This window comes from Elgaria multicarinata, chromosome 5 (genome assembly GCF_023053635.1).
Source record: "Elgaria multicarinata webbii isolate HBS135686 ecotype San Diego chromosome 5, rElgMul1.1.pri, whole genome shotgun sequence".
Lineage (NCBI taxonomy): Eukaryota > Metazoa > Chordata > Lepidosauria > Squamata > Anguidae > Elgaria > Elgaria multicarinata.
The window spans coordinates 52,176,968-52,198,486 of record NC_086175.1 but is presented as its reverse complement, the minus strand read 5'-3'; the positions used below and the strand labels follow the sequence as shown (position 1 = coordinate 52,198,486).

Sequence of the window (21,519 nt, the reverse complement as noted above, 5' to 3'; positions counted from 1 at the left end):
CACCTACCTTGAGCTGAGTCCATGGAAAATAGGTCTGTGTTATTTCCCCCCCCCTGATTTTTTTTAAATCTTTGAGGTTTTCTATATGAGGCATTTATTGTGCACTCATCATTCACTAGTCATGGTTGTTTATGGGCTCTGTAGATGGCATGATTCTTCAGATTCATTTCTGATTTTAAAGAGCAATTTCAATGAGGTTTTCTTTTTAAGCAGAGAAAATATATTTGTGAAAGCAAAAGAAAACACTTTCCCCACTTGAGTATTTGTTCTGTTCTGCCATATCACAGTGCCACCTACAGGTTATGTAGTGGAAAAGAAGGAAAGGAGACAGGTGCGAGGTGGCATTCTCCTTGTTACCCTGTCATTGCACATATCTCTGAAACCTCTTCATGAACACAGCAGGGCTTTGGGGTGCTCTTTTATGTTCATATGATCACTTTAGACAAAATAATACAGACTTTCAGATATAGACTATGATTCAGAGGTCTCCAAGACAACAAAACTTCACATATTCTGAGTTCCACATGCAAATATGAAAACTCATATATACATTATGTACATAATTAACTGTGTAACTAGTTTCTGCATGTGGAAACCCCACCCCCCCCCAAAAATATAGTCATTTTCCATTATATAAAGTTCCAGAAGAAGCTTCTTGCAGGAGAAAAGGAGTTGGTCTTCATTCAAATACCCTTTCTTTCAAGAAGAATGGATTCCCTAGCTCATAGCTAAAGAAATCACTAGTTGCCCCAGGACAACAGATTTGAAAGCAGAAGTTGTAGATCACAGAACATTTATTCTTTTGAGAATACCTGGTAATGAGGCAAGTTACATAGATATTTAACTCCAGATAATGCCATGGGAGTCATTCTGTTCTCTGAAGAAAATACACTACAATGATGTATTAGCATAGGAACAATCCAGATGTCAGCAACCAAACGACAGCAATTATCACATAAACTTTATTTTGTACTATCATTTATCAGAATCAGGTTTCTGTGGGATACAAAGTGGGTTTGGATCGATAGAGAGAAATCAGCTTGCTTTGCATTGATTGATTAAAGAGATCGTTATGATGATGATAAGAAGTTATGGCTGACACCAATCACTCTGTAATTGCCGGATGGAGTTAAGATATCTCAGTTTACTGCCATAAACACCACAGCATGTAATGTATAGCTTCTATGATCACTAGATGGCATATGATTCTAGAAACATACACAACATAAATCTACAAAGTGGAAATTAGAAAAAAAATGCAAACAGGATACTTTTTCATCCCTTTGGGTGCATGCAGGCAAAACCAGAATTATACATTGGAAACTGAGAGCAAGTCTCCTGCATGGGAATAGGGTAAAATAGATGCTCCTTGATGGTTACTGGGATTTTGTTATATTTTAAGATTTATTTTGTTATACATATATACAATTTAAATGTAATACAACATGATATCAATAACAAATAGAAAAACTCATAATAATTTCATCAAGATTTACCAAAGTAAAAAATAACAACCCCCAATTAATTCTCAAAATGTTGAATTTTATTTATTTAATATAAATATAATAAAATATAATAACATCACAGTAAAATCCATATCACAATATAAACCCAATAGACATACCAACATAGCATAAAATATAGGACAGATGCAAGAACTAAAACCACCATCAAGAGTCAAAATCATACCACAGAGACTAAAATAGTAGAACTTAAAACACTTAAAATGTGAAGATACTTAGCACAATCCTATGTCTACTCAAACATAAGTCCTATTATTTTTGATGAGGCTCACTCCCAGGCACAATTGCAGCATTAAAGAGCCTGGGAAAACAGAAAAGTCTTAGTCTGGCACAAAAAACAATGTGGGTACCAGGCAAGCTTCCCTTGGGAGGGTGGACCACCAAAAACGGTGTATCATAGCTTACATAGCACACATTACATTGCTCCCAGAATTGTAAATGGCCATATTGAATCCGGTCCAGGGACCTTTATATTCCAGTTCAATAAATGTATTATATGATATCCCACCATCACTAACATAACATTTGTTAGTTTAACCACATATACAATGTTCCCAAATTTTAATAACCCCTTTGATATTGGTAGCACTTCCACTGTTTTGGGTGGCATTTTTTTAAAGGTTCATTGGCATTTCCTTTTAAAGAGGCACTGAGTAATAAAGAGGACTTCGGGCCTTGCTAGATGAGGCCTTAGCGTGCTTTGAGACCCGGTTTCCCTGCTGTGCCTCCAGATGATGCACAGGGGAATCCGGGCCCAGGCCACACTGAAGCCTCCTCTAACGTGCCATAAGTGAAGTCATTTATGGCGCGCCTTTTCTGCAGCCCCGACCTGAGGCCGGGGCTGCGGAACATCTAGCAAGGGCCGTGGCTTTTTGCGGCTACTCGCCTTGCGAGTAGCTGCAAAAAGCCACAGACTGCGCACAGCGCTCAGCACTGTGCCCATCGGGACGGGGGGATCCCGGGGGGGAGAGGGAGGACTGGTGACACAGGACACATGGAGAGAGAGGGAGGATGGGAGACATGGGACACACGGAGGGAGAGGGAGGACGGGCGACACAGGACACACGGAGGGAGAGGGAGGACGGGCGACACGGGACACACAGAGGGAGGATGGGCAACACGGGACACATGGAGGGAGAGGGAGGGAGGGGAAAGAGTGGGCAGGTGGCATGGGAAGGGATCAGGACTGGATGGGGGGGGTTTAAGTAAAAAAACCGGCTTACCTTCTCCGGAGTCTTCGGGCCGCACGTGGCCCCTTTAACAACCCAAAAAAATGGCCGACGCTGCAGGGCTTCCGCAGTCCCTGCGCATCGGCCGTCTAGGAGGCGGGGCGGCGCGCGCTAATGTTAGTGTGCCGTCAACTCGCCTCCCTGCTGGCTTATCCCGGCAGGTCTAGCAAGGCCCATAGATTCAGACTTACTAGGTAGAATTTCAATATGCTCCCTTTTGGGAAAAATATCAGTGAAGTGATCCTTCAGTAATATGGAATGATTCACATTTCATGCCAGTTCACGTTTTACTTGTACCACCTCCCCTTTGGAAAGGCAGCTTTTCCGCTGCCATCAAAGTATTTACGTATACTATTTTCCTCTTGTTCTGTATGCTATGACTTTGATCACTGACAAAGAAAGGATGGCTGCCTTTAAGGTAGTATAAGAAATTTGATCAAGTTAAAATCTTTCTACCAGAATTTAGCCAACTCTCACCATCCAGACCTGAATGTAGGCTCAAATGCAATCCGTATCTGAAATGTGTACATTTCCAAGCTTGCAATATGATATGTGGATTTAAAAAAATGAGTCTGACAATATGTATACATGGAAAAAAGTGTGTAATTCTTAAAAATGTGTACAAATATGCTTTAATTCATGGGTGAAGAATGTGTCCACACCAACATGGTTTCCCCTGGCCATCAAGAAGAGTGATACAGGATAGAACACAGGATATGTTATATTGTGAGCTGTCTTGCAACCCTATGTAGGACTAATAGCTGGGATAAAAGTGCTCTCTCCCATCACTGGACTATATAAACAAAAACAGTACAGTGACGGAGGACCTCTGCTTATAAGAAGCTCTGATTTTTACAAGGAAGAACAGGATGATATGCGTATGTATCTCTGTGTAAATAATTATCCAAGGGAGAATGTCAGGGTTCTTCTGGGTCATATCATAGCTTCTTTTGACTTTCCCCTGAATGCTTTGTTTTGTGGTCACAGGCCTGAGAGAGAGTTTTCTGCTGAAACCTTTCATGAGTGAATAAACCTTCAGAATCTTTTGCCAGTTTTAGTTTAGCAATGCACGATTTCACAAGATCAAGCCAATTTCCGATATAAACAGAAGCCCTTGTTGTGATGTGAGAATGAAATTCTAATCCTTCCCTATGGAAATGAGACCATCAGGCAGGAGTGTAAATAGCAAAAGAATTCCAGCCTTGGCCTAATCCCTTATTTTTTATTTTTTTATTTAGTTCAAACAAAGTTCACTGATTTGTGTGGCAAGAGGCTCAAGCCAGCAGAAGCAGCCCGCCAATCTAAGAGGAGCGCTAATACTCTTATGACACAGTGACATCCAAAGCAGTAGGAAAGTGCTCCGAGTGACAGGTGGCATTCTCTTTGTTACCCTGCCTTTGCACATGTCTCTGACATCTCTTCATGGACACAGCAGGGCTTTGATTCCTTGGTGTTTTGTATTCATGCCCTTTCCACAGGGCTGCCGCAGATTTACAGAATGCTTGGAATTGCTGAAATTCAAAGCATCCAGCTAGGAAGGGAGATGATAAACTGTTGATTACAAAAAAATGGATGTGGTCAGGCATGGGAAACAATAGTGCTCTCTCTTGGGTTCTGGGAAGAATGCGAAAAGTCCCATGGGAACAGTAAATGATCTTGATTGCATTGTCTTCCAGTTTTCAACCATCCTGGGGAGCTTTCCCTACGCTTAAGAGCACTCATAAAAAAAAAAATGGTTATAGTGATCAGAGGTCACAAACATAGCCTTTCCCCAGACCAGTGGTATCTCTGAATACTGCAAGTGTCATTGTGCCACACTCTAGTTCAGGAGCCGGTTTTAGTATTCAGAGCGCTAATTCATTTTGTTGCTGGCAGCACTGCATTAATGATCAAGCTACGACAATGAACACTGTCTGCATAACAAATGCGCCTTTCTCAAGCTGCAGTAAATACAAAGTGATTAACATGGAATCGCTGCTCATGCAAACTGCCTCTCTCTGCCTTTTCAAAAGATACCAGCGTTGTTGTTGTTTTATTTAAGCCCCTTCAAATTGTGGTATTTCTTCAGAGTAGGCTTATGCTGTTGCTGCCTTTTAACTAAAAATAATAATAACGTATCATCATTTCCACGGAGTTACCTTCAGGTCTTCTGGTACACTCTCTTTGGAAAGCTGCCTTTACTACGCTGGATGCAAATGATTATTAATACTCTGTTCCCTGCTTCTGACATTTACCAAGGCAGAATCATCAAACAGAATGAAATCACGTCATGCTCCTTCTGGCTAGCCTAATCCTGCCCCTCTATTTGAGCTGACGGGAGTGTGCGTGTGTGTCTGTGTGTGAAGGGTGATTTGAGCAGGTTCATGTTTCTGGTGGGGTGTTGGTTTTTTTTGGTTTGCTTTTTAAAAACCTTTTACATTTCAGGAGCACCAGGTGGTGGTAGTGGGGGTGATTTGCCTTTAGCATCCGCCGAGAAAGCTCCAATTCAGTTGCTTAGACCTAAAAGGAAGCAAATCAAGAGAGCTGCGTCTCCCCCTCTCTCCTCTTAATCATGGCATTGAAGTTCTGGGCAATGTCAGTGTATTATGAAAAGATGGGATTATGCTATTCTTAGAGACAGGGACACAGAGACGGCTCACTTGTCAGGCAGTTTTCCCTTCCACATCATTTGTGGTGAATCCTCATTGAGGAAGCCCCCTTTTTAAAATGTAAAGCGAGCCAGGGGAGGGGGCGCTACCCCTCTATTAAGCAGTTGGATATGGCTGTCTCTCATCCACTCTGTACTCTGCAGCGATGCTGTTCACATCCTTATTGCCATCTCATCTCATTATAATGTGCCAAAAGCTTAGTCTCTCTGCTCCAGAGCAGCCTTTTAAAGACAGAGCTTTATTAGAAGAAGCATCATTCAAAAGAGCTCAAGCATTTCCCCCCTTTTATTCTACTAAGGCACTGCTGTAGGGATTTATTACTCATATGTGCCTTTCAAGGTCTGGAATCTTTCCTCATTTAGACCTAAATATAAGACACTTTTATAAGCTGGCAATCAAGCTAGAATGGCTGCGTCGATTGCAGAACTCCGTTCCGACACCCCCACCCCCACCCGCCTGAATGACATTTCATTTATAGATGTATCACAGCCAGAACTGCGGGTTCCATACAGAAGCCTAAATATAAAGTTTTGTTTTAACATGAACGGTTCTTATTCAGTCTGGCTGTCTGTGTCACAAGGGACTTGGGAATTCCCACACCCACAATGAAGCATTGCCAAACCAAGGGAGAGGATTTTTGGTTATATGGAGTTGCAATCCACGCAAGTTTCCATCAGGAAGATTCAGGGTGAATTCACAAACCTGCATCTTCATCATTCCCAGGGTGCAGAATATTCTGTGCAAATGAACCATCACAGATCAGAAACTATAGACAGACCTTTCAGCGTGCCTCACTTCAAATATAATACTTTCTAGTAATGGGTGAACGAATGCCCTCATGCTTGATGCACAATGGGCCCAACTATAATTTGTTTTAGGGTAAGCCCAGTTTGAATTATACTTGGGGGAGTTGCCCACCAGCCCCCTCTTCTATTATCCACCCTTTCCAAACTAAAACTTATGACAGGGGCAAGAGCGATATGTGGGAGAGGTAAAGGGAGGTCTGCTAATGATGAAGGCCTCATTCTTAGATCATGGACACTCCCCTGGGATATAGACTAATGCCATTTACACTGGGAAGCCAGCCCTTTTCTTGCAAGGGTAGTAAGTCTGTGAAAATGGGAGCGAGCTTCCCTCAAGGTGGTGGGTTGTTAAGGGGTGGAATGCTGGCAGATCGTGGAGAATACAGAGAAAAGCAGTCCAGAACATCAGAGAAGTCTGGGGCTGATTTAGAATGATCTTGGATTAGGATGGCCGGTTGGGAATTGCCAAAAAAGAAAAAAAGAAAAAAAGACAGGACATGCATCACTACAAAAGGGGATGCCAATTTGCATAATTTTTGCATATGCTGATTTATATGTATCGTTGCTAGTTTAGAAATAATTAATATAATTTAAATAGAAATACAGTACACCTCTCCGTAGTATGGAAGACTGTGAAGCTGTGAAGGTGACCTGTGTGCCTCGCTTGCTCTGCAGTCCAAGTACTGTGAATGGACAACTTCAAGGTCCTGCTCTCCCTTCTGATGGCTCTTTATCTTTGTACCAGAGCTGGACTGGACAACCCTTCAAAGAGAGGATGCCTTCAAAACAGAGGACTGTCTTCTGTAAAAGATGAGATGATGCCACCCAAGGTTGGATGGGGAAATTTATAATGTACATTCCAAGATTCTCCTTTAAAAAGTTTAGGGCCGTCACTTTTAGGGAAAGCAGTACACATTGTTAATGGGAGCCATCAATTGATGAAATATAAAGTGATGTATGTATATTGTAAATGAGCCCTTAGTGGGTTATTTTTCCCTTCAGAAACATTGTTGTTGTTATTTTTTGCTGTAGTCTTCTGCTCATTTTGTTCTGGCCCTGTTTGGGCTCAGGAAAAAAAAGGTGTATCCTTGGCTTGGTTTGCCTGGGCTTATTTAGCTTAGGTGGAGCAATGACTCTGTGGTATCCCTTCTCTCCGCTTGTGGCATGCTGTCTGTAAGATACAGGCTGTGCAGGCTGCTGTTTGGTAGATGGATGGCCTTGCCTCTCAGTAGGTTGGACTGCACGACCTTTTAGTTTCTTCCAGCTGCTCTGTGAGTCCCCATGTTAAAGTGTTGAATAAGGAACAGGTTCATAAATTACTCTTGCATACAATACATGGACCACCAGGTGTCCAGTTAGGATAGCACAAAACAGGTTGAACACAAAGAAGAATGTTTTGGTGTTATAAAATATAATACACGGACACCCAGAGACATACACTAGTGATCCGTGAAACTTACTGCCTCAGGATGTACTGATGATTAATAGTATAAGACTTCAAAGGCACTGAGGTTAAATTAACACAGAGTAGGTGTAGCCTTGGCTATTAATTAAGACGATCACAGCAAACCTCTTCAGATTTAACATAGCAGCTGCTCAGATTGTTGAAAATGGGGTGTTTTGGGTGCATATTTGCATTTTACTATGGTGAAAAGTCATTCAATTGGAAATGTTAGCATACCTTTGTGGAGCGGAGTGTCATTCATGATTTTCATTCGCAAAATTGTAAAGTGCTATGACATACTAAGTTTGCAGTGTTGATCAGTAACCCATTAGGTGACCCAGAACACTTCTATTATGAATCTACAGCAGCTCATGAGGCAGTTCACTCTATGTTAGTAGCATCTACTGCATCAGGAGATGGAACCTGGCTCCATGCACCATGTAGGCATGTAGTTTCTTAATGGCTAAGAGTTTCCATTACAGGCCTCTATGTCATGGACCATGCTATAGTGGGCTGTGCTAGCCATTCAATATGTATACTGAGCTAGCAGACCCCATGCTTCTTGTTGGCATCTTGGAACACCCTCCAGCCGGGCACTGGGGGCCAAAACAGATATTCCTGTGTGCCTGGCAACTATGGATAGCAGCCAACACTACTGCTGAACCTTCATGGAGTATGTTGTGCTAGCAGGGACCACGGACAACACAACAGGAAGTTAGCACTTCCCAGAGCAACCCCAGAAACTTTCTGAAACAACAAATATCACAGAATCCCATAAGAACATAAGAAGTGCCATGCTGGATCAGACCAAGGTTCCATCTAGTCCAGCCAACCAGCTGTCAACCAGGGATCCACAAGCAGGACATGGGTGCAATAGCACCCTCCCATCCATGTATCCCAGCAACTGGTGTACATAGGCTTACTGCCTCTGATAGTGGAGGTAGCACATAGCCATCAGGATTAGTAGTCATTGATCTGCAATGGAATGAAATGAGTTCAGATTTCTGTGAGTTTGACCTGCGGATTCCACAGAGGACTATCTTTCCATGGACTTGCTCTGGGCCCCACTCCCTCATATAGTTAGCACTCATGAACCAGCACTACCTCATGAACCACTGACAAGAATGAAAGTTCTGTTATAACTTCCTGCCACAGCTTTGAATGGACCAGAATTTATTGGAGATTTAATTTAAAGCTATTGCAAGAGTAATATCTCCTCCTCTTCACCGATATAACTACTGTTTAAGTCATCATTGACATTCCTTGAACTTTTCATACGAAGATTAATACTAATGTATTTCTTTTCTTGATCATGAAGTTATTATATGATGTTGTAGAAACTTGTCCTTACACTGTGTGTCACCATATTTTTTTTATAGTACAAAACCTTTGGTATATCTGAGAGCTTCTCTTTGAATTGTCATTCTCTGTATTTTAGCAATTATTTGCTTAGTACTATTAACAATGCTAGTCACCTGATAATGTAACAGTCCTGAAAAGAAGCAAGGGACTCTTAGATTCTGCTGAGAAGTGGCATTGGACTAGCATCCTTATTCATATTCAGTTATCTCCACATTAAATTGTTTCAAATCATCTTCAGATATTTCAGTTATTTCCAATGCTGAAGTTACTGAGCTGAACAACGAAATGACTATAACCAGCTCCTAATTGTTTTGAACTATAGTTCAATCCCATGAGAGCTGCAAAATACAGCTAGGATATTTACTTAGTGGAATGACGTCTCTATAGGAAGTAGGGATGTATGAGAATTTTGTTTCAGTTCAGTTTTGATTGGGATTTACTCAATTCACACCTTCTGGACTGAACACAAACTCAGATGCTGTCGCCAACCCCCCAAAATGCACTGGATAGCATGCATACATTTGAAAAATGTGCATGAAAAAATGCTTACTTCTGAAAAAGGCACACAAATATGAGAGAAGTATATATACATTTCAAAGATGCGCACAATTGATGTGTACATTTGGAAAAATACATTAAAAAATGTCCATGCAAATAGAAAAAAATTCACAATCTGATACGAACTGTAGTCAGAAAGAGCTTTGAGATGGAACCTGGAGAACTTTGGTGAACTTGGGTTTTGCTGAGTCATACATCCCTAATAGGAAGGGATTGGCAAAATCTCAAACCACAAGACTGAATGTGATCAAAACATGAATGAAACCAAAACTGTGTTTCATTATACAGATATTATATCCTAACGACCTTACCTTGTTGCTGTTGTTAATGTTATTAACTGAACAATTAGAACAGTAGAACAATTTGTCAGAGTAACTATGTATGTTAAGAGCAGGTACGAGTGAATAATGCAAAGTGCAGCAAAGGGACCAATCAAATTTTTTGATTTTTATCAAGTAGCTATAAGGGGCTTGGTTTACAACTCAGGGAAGGAAATCATCTCCCCCCTCCCTGCGCTGTTTTACCAATATAAATCCCCCCTCCCAGCTCAACTTGAACCATTATGGAAAATATGTGTGTACAGAGCAAATTTTATTTATTTATTTATTTCATTTTTATACCTCCTGATAGCAGAAGCTGTCTGGACAGTTTAACAATTCATAAAAATACAAAATATGACAAAACACAATAGCAGCTGGGGAGGCATTTGCACTGTGAAAAAAGGGTATGGGGATGGTTATGGTCCCAACCCACACTCCTACAAGACTGCTTTTTAAGATAAATAAGGAGATTGAATATAGCAGGAGTAGACATCTAATGTCCCCCCAAGATGTTGTTGGACTGCAATTCCCATTATCCTTCCCATTGCTTATGTTGGCTAGGGCTGTTAGGGCTTGCAGTCCAACATCATCCTTGGAAGATACTATCATACCTGTCCCTGTAATATACTCTCATGCCTTTCCCAATATCCTGATTAATTCTCAGTAATCAATATCCTGATTAAGTCTCTCAAGAGGCCCAAGTCCTTCCTTTGCATGACTCACTTGCTTTGAATGCAGTAGGGTTATGGGTCAGTCAGTCCCTGGCATCTCTAGGTAGAAGGATCACAGGTTACCACTCTGGGAAAGACTACCAGAGAGACCTTAAAGAATTGTTGTTCAAGTGAGGTAATATTGGGCTAGATGGACAAACCCAGCAAAAAATAGCTTTGTAAGTGAAACGTTTCACAATATTCCCCAATATTTTGGCCCATGGCCAGATCTACACCAAGCAGAATATGTCACTTTGAAAATGGTTTGAAAACTGTATATGGAGTGTGTCCTGGGCCCTAACTGTTGTCACTACTGTTATAAACTGTTTTAAAGCAGTAGTGTAGATCCTGCCCTGAATTATCTCTTAAGAAGGAATTAAGCTACAAATGTATCATTCTCAATAACGTGCCAATTTCTTCTACTCATTTCCAGGGAGAGGGATGGAGGGAGGAGCTAGAAGGATTGTTTGTGCTTTCAAACATGTCTAGTTCTAGGAACTGAAAAGCAAATGTAGGAGCCTATGATCAACAAGAAAATGGAGTATGTGTGCACAAAAACTAGAGAATAAGGAGTGACGTGAAATGGAATGGGACCCGCACTGAGAGAGAGGGCCCTTTCTACACTTAAGGGCTTCGGGGAGGGAGGGAGAATGATCCCAGACTTACCTGCTTCCAGGATTGTCCCAGGGCCTCCAAACGGAAGCACAACATCTCAGAAGGGAAGAGGAGTATCATGCCCACCACTTTTAAAGAAAAACTGTAACAGGAGCTGGAGCACACTTGCACTCCAGTGAAAAGTAACTAAAAAACACAAACAAATAAAAATGCCCCGACTCCACTCCCCCCCACCCTTGATGTCCCTGGACTCCCCCTGGCCCGGTTCCTTCACTCTTCTGACCCCCACTACTTGTGGGGACAAGGGTCCTTGAGATCATCCACGGGTAAAATGGAGGGATCATCCCTACCTGCTCCTGGGATACCCTGTGCATCATTTGGATGCTCAGGTATGATCCAGGGTTGATCCCAGGTAAACTGTAGGTCGAGTGGTAGACCAAAGGCCTTGCGTGCAGAAGGTCCCAAGTTCAATCCCTGCCATCTCCAGGAAGGGATGGGAAAATCATCTGTCTGAATCCCAGGAGAGCTGCTGCCAGTCAGTGCAGTGAATATGGAGCATGATGGACCAATGGCCTGAATTGGTATAAGGCAGCTTCCTATGCACTGTGCTTGATATGGCTGCTAAGAGAAGCAACATATCAGGCTAGATGGGCTATTGGTCCAATCTTAAACTCTTCTCTTAGTTGTTTTTGTTTTTGTAAAATAGTAGTATATCAGAGTGAAATATTGGGTGAGGAGTGGGGCAGGATTTGTTTAATCATGCACACACACACCAACCACAGTCTGTGTTAAATGAGGTATGCACTCAACAAATCACTAAATATGCTATATAAACCTCAGCAGAAGCTCCTCTGGGTTGTCTATAAAAATGCAGTGCCATTTCTCTGCTCACACATTGCTAAGTACAGATCAGGTTCAAGAGACCTTGACTCAAAGGAAACAAAAATCTTTCTAGTGTGGCAAACCTCTGGGGTAGGTTTAGTGTGCTGTTTTTTTATTTTTTAAAGCAGGAGTTCTCTGTTGCTTGCAAAGTCTCTGAAGAGCTGGAGCAATGTGTGGGGATAAGGAGAGGAGAGAAACGTTTTCTGCTGCTATCATTGCCATCCTGCTTGGACCAGGAATGTGTGCTGAGCAGGGGTAAAGGGGAAGATGCCCCAGAGCACTGTGGGATGTAAAGCAGGAGGTGGAAACGCCTTTGAGAACAAACCTTAAAGCTCCGGTCCTCTAGCAGGTGTCATTCGACAAAGCTCATTAGCCTTTCTGATGCTTCACTGATTTATGCTTGCTGAGGATCCACTGAGGGAGAAGAGGAAAAGCTAATGCTTCCTTAGAGCCTTTGAGATCAACAGGAATCTATTAATAATTGCACAGCTCTTCACTAAAAGACCTCAAAGTGCTTTTTCAAGCAACTAAGCCTGGCCTTCAGCCTCCTCCTTCACAACATATCTCACCCTAGAAGGCCAGGTGCGTAGGTGAATTGCTATGGAAGCACTACTAAGGGCCTATTAATGAAGCAAAAGCTCTACAAAATGAAGCTGCTCTCATTTAAACGGTATCAACTAGAGATGCTGAAAGATTAGTCAAAATCAATTTGTGAAAGCCTGCCCTTTAAACCCAGCCACCCCTTGTTCCCTCTAGCCCCGGTCCACAGTCATTCACCTCTGCCCCCCCTGGCTGCTAACTCTCCTTCTCCTACCATCAGTGTTCAGGTCTTCTAGCTTATGCCCTATGTAAGGCACAAACTATATGTTATGCTTCCTTTGTAGCATGCAGCTCCACCTTCTGATTTTCGTTATAAAGACTTGGTGAATCAGGGCGGTGATGGGCTGCAGTGCACAGGGAGGTGAATTTTCCCTCTTCTTTGCCCACCTGAAATGCTTCCCATTGATGCCAATGGGATGTCCCCCCCCCCATTGCTCTTAGCTGCATGGGGTAGGGCATTTGGGGGGAAGGTAATGGCTGGGGAGGAAAGGGATAAACCCCTTCTTTCTGTGCACTGTGATTCCTCCCCCACCATCCATGAACAATTTAACATGCCTATAGAGATTAAGAAAATCAAAAGGTGCAGTTTTGTTTTTTGTCTTTAAAAAAATGCACATTTGTAAGAAACCTTTCATTTTCATTAATCACTACATTATTTATTTATTTATTGCATTTCTATACTGCCCAATAGCCGAAGCTTTCTGGGCGGTTCACAAAAATCAACACCGTGAAAACTATTCAAAGTATAAAACAAACAACAGTATAAAAACACACTATAAAAGTACACTATAAAAGCACACTAGGATAAAACCAAGCAGCAATGCAGAGATTAATACAGGTTTAAAATACAAATTTTAAAAAGCAATGTTAAAAGACTAAGATGATAAACTGTTAAAATACTGGGGAAATAAAAAAAAGGTCTTCACCTGGCATCGAAAAGAGTATAATGTAGGTACCAGGCAAACCTCTCTAGGGAGCTCATTCCACAGCCGGGGTGCCACAGCAGAGACGGCCCTCCTCCTGGTAGCCACCTGCCTCATTTGCTTTGGCAAAATGATCTTAGGGTCTGGGCAGGTACATATGGGAACAGGCGTTCCTTCAGATAGCCTGGCCCCAAGCTGTTTAGAACTTTTGAATGTTGAACCAGCACTTTGAATCGGGTCCAGACCTGGACTGGCAACCAGTGAAGCTGGAAAAGGAGTGGCGGGAAGTATGGGGGATTGGGGGAAGAATGCATTTAGATGTGCTCTTTTTAAAAATACACCCTTTCAAATGTGCACTTTTCCAATTCAAACGAAATGAAAGAAGAACACAGTCAAACATGGATGTGAGACGAGCTTTAGGATGGACCCCAGAACTGTTGTTTTTAAATGGATACTGTTGTTTTTATACTGTTGTTTGTATGTTTCTGATGGTTTTTTAAATTTTGTATACTTTTAAATGTTTACCATTTTTAACTGTTGTAAACCGCCCAGAGAGCTTCGGCTATGGGGTGGTATATAAATGTAATAAATAAGTAAATAAAATAAATAAATTCAGAGAATGTTGGGATTTGAAAAAATGACTTGTTTACCCATACTTAATTAAAATTCCCACTCCCAGATCCCTCTGTTGTTCAACCTATAAGTTATTTCCAATGATATCATAACAGATGTATAATTTTTGTTAAATCTTTTCTGTTTGTTTCATGAATTGTCAGACATCTATCATGCCATCATTTGCTCATTGATAGAATTGGATTTTTTAACCAGAATTTTGTTCTACCTGCACTAATTTACATTAATGCTAATGCACATTTACACACTTGCACATTAGTTAATGGAAATTAGTACAAATCCCCTCCCAAAGTGAAAAACTAGTCCACAGAATCTGTGTGACTTTGGAAAAGCCAGTCCACTGTGGAAACTGCAGATTGGATTAATAAACACCTGAACTCATTTGAATCCATTACAGGTTTCTCCAACATCCCTACATCATAGATAAGGGTCTTTCCTTATCTATGATGTAAGGGCAGGAAATGCTGGCTTCCAGCTTAACATGCATGTAACATTAACATTTGGTAAAAGTAAATTTAAAAACCTCCTCTAAAATGAATATCACACCAGCTACTGATATAAAACCACCATCAACATCCCATGAAAAAGGAGAAGTCTTGTGAAGCCTGTGCTTAGATGAAAATATCATTAATGAACATGCTTGCCATGGATAATGTGATATGTAATATTCTTTTCTTACTGAAATGAATTGAAAGGCAGAAAAAAGCTATAATCCCATGCTCCCTGGCATTAAATGGCATGGCTGAGATTCTGAAGGAGCGTTATTTCCAACTAAGGACAGGATCAGTTAGATGTCTATTTTGTTCAATGAGTCCTCGTTATTGTGTTAGGTTTTTGTTTTGTTTTGTTTTGCTTGGAAAGAGGCGATGTGATAAGTGAGTGATATGGGAGAATCTCATTTTGAGTAGGACCTATACTTGAAGTGCTCTGGACCTGAGTGAAAATGGTGTGAGGCCTTTTGAGGTGTGTGTGGGTGTGTTGCCTTCCAATACTACACACTCTCTCACACACTTTGATATTCTCTCCCAGTGGTAAGTTTGCCATACTACTGAAGGGGTGTGTGTGTGTGTTTACACTTAGGATTACATGGGGACTCTTAACATGACTCTTAACATGACAGGGAAATGATAGATAGTCTATAATAGATTAGAAATAAAAACTTTGATTAAAAATAATTTCATTTAATGCAAGCAAAGCATGAATTTTAGTTCAAAACCATGACTGAAGTCTGTTAAACCTATTTCAATTGATTTGTCAATTAAATAAAATAACTTACTATCTGCCATACTGAATTAATGAATGAGTAAGCGGAAAGAAGGTAAAAAAAATGATGACATGGCAGAGGCTAGCATCAGTTTATTGAGATGCTATGGTTTACTTAAAGCAAAATAACTCAAATTTCAATTATCATTGCTATTTTGTACAGTGTATTATCCAGCCAAACTCAGATAGATGATACATTATGAGAAACCTAGGGCTGCCTCTGAAAATAGAAGCCCCATGTTACATTCTCACACTTGCCTCAGTAATGCATTAAAGCTTAACTCACATTCTAACATAATCACAAGTGTTCCCCTGCCTCCCCTCACCCGGTGTAGCTAATTATGGGCTCATCTACACCAAGAAGGATATTCCACTATGAAAGTGGTATATAAAAGGCAGGAGCCACACTTCTGCTTTATAGCGGTATTGAAGTGCACTGCAGGATCTACACTACTGCTTTATAGTGGCATTGAAGTGCACTGATAACTGTTGGGGCCCATGACACATCTACACCAAGCAGGATATAACACTATGAAAGTAATATGAAAGCGGTATATGCTATGTGTAAATGGGCCCCAACAGTTGTCAGTGCACTTCACTACCGCTATAAGTTGAGAAGTCCCCAATTCAAGTCTCACTTCAAGCATTTAACTGACCAGGGAGTCTTCAGCACATTGTTATTATCTCAGCCTCACCCCATATTTGCAATACGAAGACAGTAATACTTAGCTATCTTGTTGGTTCGTTGAAAGGATTGCTGAGATAAAATTTGTGAAGTATTTTATATGTGCTATACAAACGCTAGATATTGTTATGAAGGTGCGGTTGGCTCTGGCAACTTCAGAGGACAGGTTAAATTCTTTACATTCAACAATTCAGTCAATGATTGATGATAAAGTGTTTTTAGGTAGGATTGAAAATCACGTGATGTTTACATTATTATAGTTATAAATTGTCTCATTTCTGATTTCTCTCTTCTTCTTTTTCCTTTCTCCTTTCCTTTTCTTTGTTGCCAGTAAATTCTCAACAGAGACTTCTAAATTGCTGAGAAAAGCTTCGTGAATGGTAGAACTGCAGAGAACGCACTGCATTATTAAGAAAGCAAATGATTTGGGCTGCCATTAATGATGTGTTGTTTGTGCCTTAGGCACCCCTTAGAGTGGTCAGCAAAATCTATGCAATTAATAGTACATTGATATTTCCTGTGTGTTTCTTATACTAATTAAAGAGAGTCGTGTGATAACATTACTTACAAAAACTAGTGGAGTTTTGAGGCAAGCACAAACTACTGTTCCTTGATAAATCTGAGCTTGCTTTTGACTATTGACTCTATTCACTTTTATGGCAGGCAATTATAAGAGGGGTTGATGGGGTGAAGCTGCACTCTGGAGCCACCAGGCCTCAGGGTTGACCTCTCTCTTTGTCATTGCTGTGAAACAGGAGGCCATTTCTGCCCTTGTGAGGGAATCTCTTCTCACATCTTGATGTCAAAGGCAGTTGGTAATTCTTTGGCAATTCTGCTGCTGCTGTGCTGCTCCTGAGATAGGGATGTGGAACTGAAACCCACCTAGCAGAACGTCATTCCTTTCTTCCCTCCTTTAGCCCTCTGCTCTAAGAGAGCAGAATCCACAAGGCAGCAGTCCTCTTGAAGATACCATGATGCCCACAGCCAATTAGCAGTGGTGCAGCTAGAGGTAGACTTCAGGGCCAAAGTCCAGAGCCCTGCAGCCCAGGGGGTGGGGATGACCATTCAGAATGACAGGTGATGGGGCAGAAGCAAACAGATCCAGTGTCAGAACCTGGGCTGGCATGGGGTGTGCCAGCTCCCCCACTTATTTTTTTTAAAATGTGATTGGGGGCACCTGGCCAGGCATGTACATAGTTATAGATGTTCATTTCATCAAAAAAATAAACTATTCATTTCTACAAAAATAAAAAATGAGGCATATGCTTCCATAAAGGTGTTTATACTCATGTTAGCAGAAACAAACTCCATCTTATTCCTGGAATCATCATGGTGCTATGGTTTAACTGAGTTTAGAATGCCAAAGTGCACATGCTCTTTTTTCATATCAGGGTTAGCAACCAGTTTTGCTTTGGGCTATTGCTATTTTTGCTCTAACGTACGCTTCTCTAACGTAGAAGCGTGGAATGGTGAGAGCTAGGGTGGAGAAGACAAATGTTAATTGAATCCTTTGTAGTAAGACACATGACTGTCTAATCCACCCACCGCCGCTCTGTATGTCCATTAAGTCCAGGGTCTGAATTACCAAGCTGCACCAGTGCCAACCAGCTTAGATTTTTTTTGCCTCCATCTGCATAGCCACACCAATTTCTTCACCTCACTGAATGTGACCAATACACATGTGGCTTTCTAACATATAGATAGATAGAGAGATAGATAGATAGATAGATAGATAGATAGATAGATTATATCTACTGGGCTTTTGTCGAAGAGGCAAGGCAGCTTCACACACATTACAACAGGCAAATGAAATGGAAGCATGTGCAAACAGAAGCATTTTTGCAACATTTTACAGGCCTTCATAGAGTACAGATAGGCAATATGAGGCCTATGTCTACCTCGTCCACTAGGCTGCCACCTCTTTGAAAAGTCTTCCCCTCCCACCATTACTGCAGAAGCATTACATTTTAGGCTTTGAGAAGAAAAATTTCCTAATAGCTGGTCTCATATTGTCATTAAATGGGTCAGGTTTTTCCTGAACAGGAAGAAAGATGTTTCCTGAACAGGAAGAAAGATGTTGTTGTTAAGGGTGTCATTTGTTGTTTGAAATAACATTACAACAAGTAACAGAAATATTAACAACATTTTTTAATCTTTATGCTTCAATTCCAGGTTGGAATATCAAGACAATTCTTCTTTACCCACTCCACGCTTATTCAGTTATTCTGACTTTACCACAGTACATCTTAAGAGGCCATCCATAGTCTAGCAGATGATGCTGAAGGGGGGCTTCCACACACAGTCTTCGGGGCGCCCCGAAAGCGCTTCAGGGCACCCTGAAACTCCTAGTGTAGCTACCTGGTCAGAAGAGAGGGAGGAAGAGGCGGCAGCGGCGGTGAAAAGTTCCCAGGGCTCGGCGGCTTCCTTGCCGCCGAGCCCAACTCCCCGCCAGCCTCCTGCTGCTGGCAAAAGAGCCACCTGGGTTGGAGAGCTCGGCAGAAGAAGGCGGGCTCTTCCGCTGAGCTCTCCAACCCGGGTGGCTCTTTTGCCAGCAGCAGGAGGAGGCCGGCGGGGAGTTGGGCTCGGCGGCAAGGAAGCCGCCGAGCCCTGGGAACTTTTCGCTTCCGCTGCCGCCGCCTCTTCCTCCGTCTCTTCTGACCAGGTAGCTACACTAGGAGTTTTGGGGCGCCCTGAAGCGCTTTCGGGGCACCCCAAAGACTGTGTGTGGAAGCCCCCGTGGTCTCCTTCCATTGTTTCCATTGCTAAAAGCTAGCCATGCCATGAAGAAAGCATTTGGTTTAGTCAATTAATAGTCTAATCTGTTGTGTCAATTTTTCAGCCAAGGCAAGTTACTCCAACTTATACCAAGGCCTAATCTACACCTGCCATTTATCCCAAGGTGGTCATGAGGACATCCCTGTGCATCCAATGATGCACAGCTGATCCCAGGGTGAACTGGGGATGAGCACTCAGTACTCCTGGGATACCTGGGACTGCTCTTTTTTCCTGTTTCCCCCCCCTGCCATCTCAGGACCATCCAATGCTCCGCAGGCAGTGTGGTTTTCCCTCCTGGGGTTCTCCCTCTTCCCCACAAGTAGCAAGGCTCAGGAAATGGGCACGGAGCTGTGCGGGGGAGTCCATGGGCATCAGGGGTGAGGGGGAGACCATATTCACCATCTTTGGGATGGCACTTGGCATCTTCCAGGGCCAAGTTTGTTGTGTTTTTTTAAAAAAGAAAAGCTCACCTTTGCACAGGATCACTCCCGCACAATTGCATGAATGTCTTTACTTCTGGGACAACTCGCTGGTTTGTGGCCCCTGAGGGACGATCCCAGAAGTACAAAACTCTGTGATCGTCCTTCCCCACTCCCCAAAGGGGTACAGGTGTAGATGATCCCCCAAAGTTTCAAGTGTATTGCTATACTCTCCTTCCAACCTTTTAGCAAACACCAACTTCACTGCAAAACTAGAAAGGGAATCAAGTCTTTATGCATCAAATTATTATTATTATTTCCATCAAATATACTGAGGATGGCAATTGTAGGATCTAGAGTCACTTTTTGCTATGTAATCAGTGTTATTTTTTGAGACATGAGTTTCCCAGAATCTTTCACCTTTGGACAACTCCACAATAACAGGAAGAATTTTCTAAAATAAAATAATCATTCCATGACAATTTCTCTCTCTCCCAGTGAAAGGGAGAACTACAGACCCACAATTGCAATGAACAAATGAACAAACAAATAAATAAAATAAAAAACAGACTAAGTATTTCACAGTAACAGTGATCAGAAAATAAAGGATAGCAGAGAGGGTTAGGCAGAGCACAAGCACACAGTGATTGTTTTCTGACTCGCACGGAATTTCAAATGAGCCCTTGACAGTCTTCTTTTGATACTGCCTTCTATTGCACTGATGAAGAACCACTGGATTCTTTCTACTTACCCCTGTGGCTTAATGAAGAGGAAAGGCAGAAATTGCATACTGCCATGCAGAATGACCTTACCTGATAAGACTGTTGTACCTCCTCTGCCATAGGTGATAAAGCCAGACAGAATGCAGCAGCCTGTTTTTTCGACACCATAACAACAAAAAAGGTCCTGTTTCAAATGTTAGTCATTTGTGTAGGATCCTTGTTCTGTTCTTCAGTGAGGAAGTTAAGCAAAATCCACAGCTTGTGGCTGGCAACATATTCAGGTAATGCACAAGTGGTAGAGAACTGGGCTTTCAAACAGGCACCAGTGACACTCGATTTGACATGCATCACCTATTTTTGATACATATTCTTCTGTTCAATAATTTTAATAAACTGCTTTTTAAAAATTACTTTAGGACAATGTTGTGCATGACTTAATATGTTCAAACTTTGGTTTCATATGGTATGGTTGAAGAAAGAGTAGCAGACAAATATTGATAGGAATTATATACCCTATTTCTTCAATTCTAAGATGCACTTTTCCCCCCATATAAACATCTCTAAAAATGGGGTGCATCTTAGAATCGTGGGTGTGTCTTAGGGTTTTCTTTTTTCTGTTGGTGGTACTGAAATTAGTGTACGTCTTACAATTGATGGTGTCTTACAATTGAAGAAATATGGTAGTAACATCACTTTTGAGGATTGGAATCAATACGAATTTTGCTGAAATGGAGCCATAATATTGGTGGATATAATTAGAAGGGGAAGAAAACGACCCTCTTGTTGCTACTTATTTAAAATAAATGTCAGTATTGTTTTATGTTTTTTACAAGTTGAACTGGAAATTAACTGCTCAACGTTCAATATGAGAGACTGCTTTATTATTGAAAAGGCTTCATGCAAATTTAAAATTTCCATAAAATCTTGCTAGTGTTCTTAGGTATACTCACATTGAAGGGTGTTGAGTGTGAATTTGCATATTGCAGATTATCGCAAAATGAGAGCAGTGCAATTAACGATTATATTAAAACTCTGCTATGGCTGTGGATTTGATATTGTCCTGTGGCTTCATTAAAGAGAAGGTAGCATATAAAAAAGATGTTATGGTTTCCATCTGGCCTCATATACAGCCATAATAGTCTTTCTAATGAAGGAAATAAAAGGAAAACAAAATCCTGCCTGCAATCTACTTCATTCACTAATATGAAAATGTCTCATTAAACAAATGGCTACCAAGTACAAGTGTTTCACGACCTCTAGCAAATTAATGCTAAAATGAAAAAGCACATGTAACTGTTTCAAGCTTTGCACTGCCATTAACATGTCCTGTTAATAGGAGTGCTGGAAATGTTAGTTTTGCAGTTAAAAATTAAGACTTGCTTCCAGTAAACAATACAAGGCTCAT

General features: G+C 41.4%; 1 protein-coding gene across 1 annotated transcript in view; it reads left to right on the top strand.

Annotated features, from left to right (window-relative positions):
* PUDP (pseudouridine 5'-phosphatase) overlaps positions 1 to 18,435 on the top strand; it is a 187,728-nt gene extending 169,293 nt beyond the window's left edge. Inside the window, exon 4 of the mRNA XM_063126356.1 lies at positions 18,371 to 18,435. Within this exon, the coding sequence (XP_062982426.1) occupies positions 18,371 to 18,427 (57 nt within the window). The 3' untranslated portion in view covers positions 18,428 to 18,435. The remainder of the gene's footprint in view (positions 1 to 18,370) is intronic.
* Positions 18,436 to 21,519: the final 3,084 nt, after the last annotated feature.